Source organism: Priapulus caudatus, unplaced genomic scaffold (genome assembly GCF_000485595.1).
Source record: "Priapulus caudatus unplaced genomic scaffold, Priapulus_caudatus-5.0.1 Scaffold196, whole genome shotgun sequence".
In the NCBI taxonomy this organism is placed as follows: Eukaryota; Metazoa; Priapulida; class Priapulimorpha; order Priapulimorphida; family Priapulidae; genus Priapulus; species Priapulus caudatus.
In genome coordinates, this window is record NW_014577257.1 from 336,167 (window position 1) to 344,164 (window position 7,998).

Sequence of the window (7,998 nt, forward strand, 5' to 3'; positions counted from 1 at the left end):
GTGCCAAGTACGTGCAGATGCTCTCACCCTCACTATTAGGAAACTCTGTAATGAGAGAAGGAAACACAACATGGAAGCACCTACATCCTCAAACGACACTTGACATGCTGAGACGTGCAGGCACGCAGGCACACGCACGCACGCACGCACGCACGCACGCACGCACACACAAACAAACACACACACACACAGGCACACGCACGCACACACACACACACGCACGCACACACGCACGCACACACGCACGCACACATGCACGCAGGCACACGCACGCACGCACGCACGCACACAGGCACACACGCATGCAGGTACACATGCACGCATGCACACACACACGCACGCAAGCAGACACGCACACACGCACGCAAGCAGACACGCACACACGTACGCAGGCAGACACGCACACACGCACGCACGCACACACGTACGCAGCCACGCACGCACACACGTACGCAGCCAGACACACACGCACACAGACGCACACGCACACAGCCAAGCACGCATGCAGCCACGCACACAGCCAAGCACGCATGCAGACGCACACGCACGCACCTACTCACGCACGCACACACGCACTCAGCACAAAAGCAACACACATGATGAATGGACACACGTATGCACACACTCACACACTCACACACTTACACGCAGCGCCCCAATCTAAATAAATCACCAGTTGGGTGTTGACACTAATTCAGCAATGAGAATTAAAACGAGAACACGGACGGAGAGCTTAACTGCCCCCTCCCTCTCTTCCCCCTACCCCCCCCACCCGTCCTGCAGCATCACTCACCCAAGCACAGGTCGTGCGGCGCTGGCACGTTTGTGACAAAGTGGAAAAAGATGGCGGCACATCTGAGGAAGGGCAGCGTCGCCGACCGCACCATCTGCAGCAGACGCGGCGGCGTGATTTTTACATCTCGCTCCAGCCTGCAAAACACAAGAGCAGCCGTCACTCAAACACACGACCCTGCAGCTGCGACGATTTTAGACACTTTTCCTAATTCCATTTCAAATGCCTTACCTAGACTGTGTCCAAGTTGTCCCCACACACGCTCGCACGCATGCACGCAGGCACACACACATACACAGACACACACCTGAGACTGCGTAGACAGGTATGCAACGACACATATAATATAGCGTTTGATTGATACAAGGCTTTTAATAAGCACGCCTGGTTATAATAAATAATCAGTCAATTTTGATCAACTTAAACAGCACTTATATAAGCATGGCTACTGAAGCAGACACAGAGACACGATTAAAGATATACACACGAACGCACCCTGCGCACTTATACATGAAGCTCAGTAACTGTGCAAGGCTCTTCCCCTCCTCCCTGTCCTCCTTCGATATGACCTCTTCCACCTCCATCTCTTCTGCAACACGTGGCAGAAATAGTACGTTAGATATAAAACACAGAATGTAGTTACAACTCTTAGCTCACTGTTACTTAGAATGATTAAGAAACAACAAAGAGGAAACATTAAAAAACAACAAGTTTAGTTTATTATTCTATATTAGTTGATAACACGTTTTAGAAATTTAGTTTTCAATTTTGAAGTTCCAAGCATAATTTAGCATTAATGTGGATACGTGATTATTACCAGACATATTACCAATGATTTTTTCACATCGACACCGATCGTGAATTAAACCACGCGCTTTGCACACCTTCATCGTTTGTTTCTGCTGTAAGAAGAATCTGTACAACATGCGCGATGTATATCAGCTGCAGAAGGTTCCTCTCGTTTTCACCACCAGAGGGCACCAGCTTGATAGACATCTGCTTGCCATTCTCTGCGTAGAGAGCCGGTAGCAGAAACACGGCACTCACCTGACCCATACACAAACAGCATGGTGAGCTCACAGACTTCTTTATAGAAACTCAGCAAACAAGTCGAATACGAAAGATCAACTGGAATGCTAATAACGGAAACGGTGGAAACAAAGACAACACATCCCAACGATAAAAATGACAAGGAAAACAATAACGACATTCGACAATGGCAATGTCAACAACAACGATGCAACAATAACACCTACAACACCACTAAAAACAAAAACATGAACAAAAACAAAAAGCAACAGCGACGACAACAATAACAACAACAACGACAGCAACAACACTGACAACAACAACAACAACAACAACAACAACACCAACAACAACAACAACAACAACGACAGCAACAACATCAACAAAAAACAAAAGCAATGATGTCAACTACAACAACAACGACGACAACAACAACGACAGCAACAACAACAACAACAACAACAACAACAACAAGAATCGCTGCTCACCAGGTAGGAGAACAGATCGGTGCTGAGGATGCAGGGTGCCTCGTCGCTGTGCTCTCCGCCGATGAGCGAGGAGAGCAGGTGCACACAGTGGCTCTTCAGCACCTCGACGCTGCACACGTAGCTGACGACGGCCGCCGAGCGCACGAGCGCGTTCAGACAGTCGAGGTTACGCGACGAGAACGTGCCGAACAGCGGCTTGCCTTCATCCCTGAGGTACCACTCTACAGCAGAGAGAAAGAGAGAGAGAGAGAGAGAGCAGAGAGTGAGTGAGAGGTACCACTCTACTACTAGCATAGTAGAAGAGAAGAGAGGAAAGTAGAGAGACAGAGGAGAGATGAAGGAGTGAGAAAGTAAACAATACTCTACAGAACAGAGAGACGAAGAGGGAAGAAGAGAGAGAGAGAATGAGAAGAAGAGAGATAAGAAGAAACGAGAAGTGGAGAGACAGTTGGAGAGAGAGTTGAGTAGGTAACCTACCCTACAGAAAAGAGAGAGATAGAGAGAGAGAGGATAGAGAGCAGAGAGAGAGAGAGAGAGATAGAGAGAGAGAGAGAGAGATAAGTGAGAGGTACCACTCTAACAGAAGAGAGAAAGAGAGAAGAGAGAGAGAGAAAGAAAAGTGCGAGAGGAGAGATGCCGAAGAGACAGAAGAGAGGTAACCACTCTACAGCAGAGAGAGAGAGAGAGAGAAAGAGAGAGTGAGAGGTACGACTCTACAGAAGAGAGAGAGAGAGAGAGCGAGAGAAAAAAAAAGAGAAAGAGAGAAGAGAGGCGAGGAGGGAGCGAGGAGATAGCGTGAAGAGAGAGAGAGAGAAGAGAGAAGAGAGAGAGAGAGAGAGAGAGAGAGCAGAGAGAGAGAAGAGAGAGAGAGAGAGAGAGCAGAGAGATAGAGAGAGCAGAGAGAGATAGAGAGAGAGAGAGTGAGAGATGTGTATGATGAAACTTTTAGATCATGTAACAGAGTGATAAGCATATTGTTTTATAACTGTACATGTAACCATATCTGTAGCTATATATATCTGCCACCTATACCTGTACTACAGGTATAGTAGGCTGTAGCAATACCTATAACAATATCTACACCTGTAGCTTTGCACATACATATATATATATATATACACACGTATATACATATATATATACACATATATATTGCCGTGTTAGGGGAAGGTAGGGTCACCTATGGCGTGGATGGTGAAGGCGCAGCTGTTCCATGTCATGACAGGCATGCGCGGGTTCTCGCGGTGCGGCAACGCGTCCAATCCGATCGTGTACGCCGACTGCGAGAACGTGTATATCATGTCGACGACGCTCTCGCACAGCTCCCCGCTCGGCGTCGAGCTGCGACAGACAAGAGAGCATCCGTCAGCGTCCATTAAAGCAATTGTTCACGTTATTTTCATGATTCGATTTTTCACGATGACCTTCAGTTTTTTTGGGTCAAAACTATCATATTGAGCGATTTCGCCAAAAAACGACAGCGCCGAAAATTCACAATCGGGTTCATTTTTCCCAGAAAATCAGGCACTGGACACAATTTCTCCAGATCAAACCATGATATGCTTGGATACACCAGGCACAGCCACGATGTTCCGCGGCGTTCACGGGCCATTTGCTCACCTGATATCACAGACGTAGTTGAACAGCTGCTGAAAGTTGGCAGCGACATTCTCCTTCAGCAGCCGGCAGATTGCCACCAGCGACTCCGGCACCAGCAGTGTCAGCTCCTCCTCGGACGTGCAGGCGGCAGTCTCGGCATTCTGCCGCACGCTTTTGCTAGAGGTGACCGTCTTCTCCAACCCGTCGAGCCAGTCGGCTAGCGGCAGCTCAACCTGCTGACTTCTGCTGAGAGAAAGAGCGAGACAGACGCGCATGCACTGTTAGATGTAAACCCGCACCCACGTTTGAAGATTCTGGGGTGCATTGTCAGAACAAAATTAGTCCTAGCAATGCATTAACTTTTTCTTGAACAGCAACAAGCATCGTAAAGTTCCCAGAAACGAAAAATCTTACCAAATTTCTTCATAGCCTTACGAAACAAAATTCTGTAAACAGTCTACGTGACAAAGTTAATCTTAAGACTAGTGCCAAGACTAATTTTGTTACTGGCAACAGGCCTCTGGCATTTACCGTATATACTCGCGTAATAACTGCAAATTTGGCCTCAGATTTCAACCCTGTATTTGCTCTGCGGTTTATAAGTGCGCCATACCGTGAGGGGAAATATACTAGGCGCAATACTTGGTTACCCGATTCAAATTAAGGTGCGGCTTATAGGCGCCCGCGGTTATTACGCGATCATATACGGTACTAGTACTGAAAGTGTCTGAGACTGAGAGCACCTGGAAGCCAGCCCACGTCCCTTCAAGTCCACGCAGCACAACAAATGCTGACAACACCGTTCAACGGCAGCTGCCGTATATTTGCCAAACCATCAACGGTATAGCACTACTCATCCACGATCACAATTTCTAACAAGAAACAGTTCTCCACTCTACATATATATATACATGTCGATGCCGCGACAGCTAGCCTCGAGGCGCACGTACCTGGATGCGGCGAGCGAGGGCAGCGACGGCAGCAGCGGCAGCACCGTGTTGCTGAGATTCTCGCACAGCGGACATAGAAACTCGTTCTTGTCGATGTCGAAGCTGAGGTGATGTCGCAGGCGGATCGGCCGCCGCCTCTCCTTCGCCAGCACCGACTCAAAGAACCTGCGGCGGACGGACGCACACACAGTGATTACAGCAATCGATGCACAAGTCAGCATAGAACTTCGTCGTCGTGCGTGATGCGCACGGCTAGTACTTACTTTCGCCAACGGGTGGTGTGCACGACGTGTGGTTAGTTCGTACTTTTGCCAGCAGTCGGCGTGCACAATGCATGCATGGTTAGTACATACTTTTGCCAACAGGTGGTGTGCATTACGCACGCGACTGGTGGCGTGCATGAAATGTGCGATTAATTTGAATTTTTCCCAGCAGATGGCGGGCATGACATGTGATCAATATGTATTCTCCCCAGCAGGTGGCACGCATGAGATGTGCGATTAATACGTATTCTCCCCAGCAGGTGGCGCGCACATGTGCGACAAGTACGTACTTCTGCCAGCAGTCGGCGTGCATGATGTGGCCGCACGTCGCCGTGTGCGTCCCGCTGAACAGGTCCGACGAGACAAACAGCACGTCCGTGTCCTCGACGTCTTCCGGAAGCTTCTGTCGTGACTTCGACATCACTGTCGACCTGCGGGAGCGAAGATTCGACGTGGCGAGACGTGGCGGCTCACGCAAACACGCGCACAGGACTTTCTGTTGGTCAGCGGACCCGTCACGGGTAAGCGCGTCGTATGCATGCACTCAGAGCAGCATGTTTTACGAGAGGCCCGTTGCCAGTAGCTGCATCGTAACTAGATATGCCATCGTGTGACAAAAATGTCATAACGTCCGAATGTGAAACGTCATGCAAACGTCATTTTTTTAAAGTACGCGACAGTAAACTATCTACCGTGATTCTGGCATGACGGTAACCTCGGCGCTAGGGTAAACAACTACGCCGTCTATCGATTCGGTGTCGGACGACGGCCACCAGGTGGCGCTGCGTACCTCTGCACGAAGGCGGCGAGCACCATCGCTGGTCCGTCGAGCCTGATCTCAGTCGTCTCCTGACACAGGATGCACATCTCCTGGCCGACGTCGTTGTCGTCGGCTGCGGTGCGCGCCGCTCCCAGCGCTACCGGGTTCTCCTCCTCCTCCATCGAGTGATCGCTGTCACGTAAATCAGTAAACGGTTGTTTAGAAGAGGAGGAAGACGAGGCGTCCCTGAAACGAGAGCAAGCCAGCGAGGATGCAAGCGGCGGCCATGCAGCAGCAGCAGCAGTAACCGTGGCTGCAGCAGCAGTGTCAGCAGTAGCATCAGGAGTATCAGCAGCAGCAGCAGCAGTAACCGTGGTCGCAGCAGCAGTGTCAGCAGTAGCATAGCAGTATCAGCAGCAGCAGCAGCAGTAACCGTGGCTGCAGCAGCAGTGTCAGCAGTACATCAGGAGCTATCAGCAGCAGCAGCAGCAGCAGTTAACGATGGTCGGCTAGCAGCAGTGTCAGCAGTAGCATCAAGGAGTAAGGAGAGATACAGCTGAGCAGCAATGTCAGCAGAAGCTCAGAGTATAGCAGCAGCCAGAGTAAAGTGTCGCAGCGAGCAGTGTCCAGGAGTTTAGCATAGTCAGTATCAGCAGCAGCAGCAGTGTCAAGGCAGTAGCATATCAGTATCAGCAGCAGCAGCAGCAGCAAACGCAGCAGCAGTGTCAGCAACAGCCAGTATCAGCAGCAGCGCAGTGTCAGCAAGTAGCAATAGGCAGCAGACAAGCAGCAGGCAAGTGTCAACAGCAGCAGTACAGCACGTAAGCAGCAGCAGCAGCAGCAGTGTCAGCACAGCAGTAGCAGCAGCAGCAGCAGCAGGCATGCAGCAGGCAGCCAGATGTCAGCAGGCAGCAGTATCAGGCAGTAGGCAGCAGCAGCAGCAGCAGCATAACCGCATCAGCAGTGTCCAGCAGCACAGTATCAGCAGCCAGCATTTGTGTGGTGTGCGAAGCAGTAGCAATAGCACAGCAGTAGCATGCAGCGCAGTAAGCGAGCAGCAGCAAACAGCAAGCAGCAGTGTCAGCAGCCAGCGAGTACTCAGCAAGCAGCATGTCAGCAGTAGAAATAGCAGCAGCAGTAGCAGTAGCAGCAGCGAGCAGCAGTAGCATTAGCAGCAGTATGACGCAGCAGTGTCAGCAGTACAGTCAGCAAGGTAAAAGAAAAGAAACACGAAGAGCAAAATAACAGGCTTAACGCTACACATGCTTGATCACGTAGGCCATGCATGCAGCATGTACACTGATATAACATGTCATCACGTTTTCAAAATGCGGCACACCTATGTGAAACAGTTGGTCTGGCAACGTGTTGACGCCAAGTAGCAAGCACGAGCTTATAAAACATGGAGTAGCACTGAACTAGCCAAAAATGGCAGCAGAACAGATGGCTGTAGATGATATTACACGCTCTAGTATCAGTAGACTAGACACTTTCGTTTCTTCGATCTGGCACGTTTAAGTAACGTGTATTGAAAAGCTATAATACCTTACATCTACATATTTTTGCAATGAGCCCTTTGGTGTTATATGGGCCACACATATATATTCCGACCTTCTGATGAGTAGCTAATGTCCTACCCTATCTTCTGATGTCAGCTATTGTCCTACTCTACTTCTGTGTCAGCTATGTCTATCATCTACTTCTGATGTCAGCTATGTCCTATCTCTCCGGCTTCTGATGTGTCGGCTATGTCCTACTCTACCTTCTGATGCTCAGCTATGTCTCACTCTACCATTCTGATGTCAGCTATGTTCCTACTCTACAAGCTTCTGATGTCGGCTATGTCTACATCTACCTTCTGATGTCCAGCTATGTCCTACTCTGACCTCTGATGTCAGCTATGTTCCTACTCACCTTCTGATGTCAGCTATGTCCTACTCTACCTTCCTGATGTCAGCTATGTCCTACTCACCTATGCGCTATGTCGCTTATCGATGTCTGCTATGTCTCTCCTACTCTGATGTCATATGCTCTCTTCTGATGTCCAGCTATGTCCCTACTCTACTCTGATGTCGGCTAATGTCCTACTCTAACCTTCTGATGTCAGCTATGTCCT

General features: G+C 49.5%; 1 protein-coding gene across 3 annotated transcripts in view; it reads right to left on the reverse strand.

The window, feature by feature from the left end:
• Window positions 1–7,998, reverse strand: part of LOC106807111 (E3 ubiquitin-protein ligase UBR2-like) — a 28,963-nt gene that overhangs the window by 8,209 nt on the left and 12,756 nt on the right. For 2 of the 3 annotated variants that reach the window (XM_014809371.1, XM_014809370.1), the window contains exons 16-24: window positions 5,913–6,128; window positions 5,413–5,553; window positions 4,860–5,024; window positions 3,931–4,152; window positions 3,491–3,651; window positions 2,311–2,531; window positions 1,678–1,840; window positions 1,289–1,382; window positions 794–930 (exon numbers count right to left, since the gene is read on the reverse strand). In XM_014809371.1, coding sequence (XP_014664857.1) covers window positions 794–930; window positions 1,289–1,382; window positions 1,678–1,840; window positions 2,311–2,531; window positions 3,491–3,651; window positions 3,931–4,152; window positions 4,860–5,024; window positions 5,413–5,553; window positions 5,913–6,128 — 1,520 coding nt within the window. The remainder of the gene's footprint in view (window positions 1–793; window positions 931–1,288; window positions 1,383–1,677; window positions 1,841–2,310; window positions 2,532–3,490; window positions 3,652–3,930; window positions 4,153–4,859; window positions 5,025–5,412; window positions 5,554–5,912; window positions 6,129–7,998) is intronic. The other variant, XM_014809372.1, reaches the window with a different exon arrangement.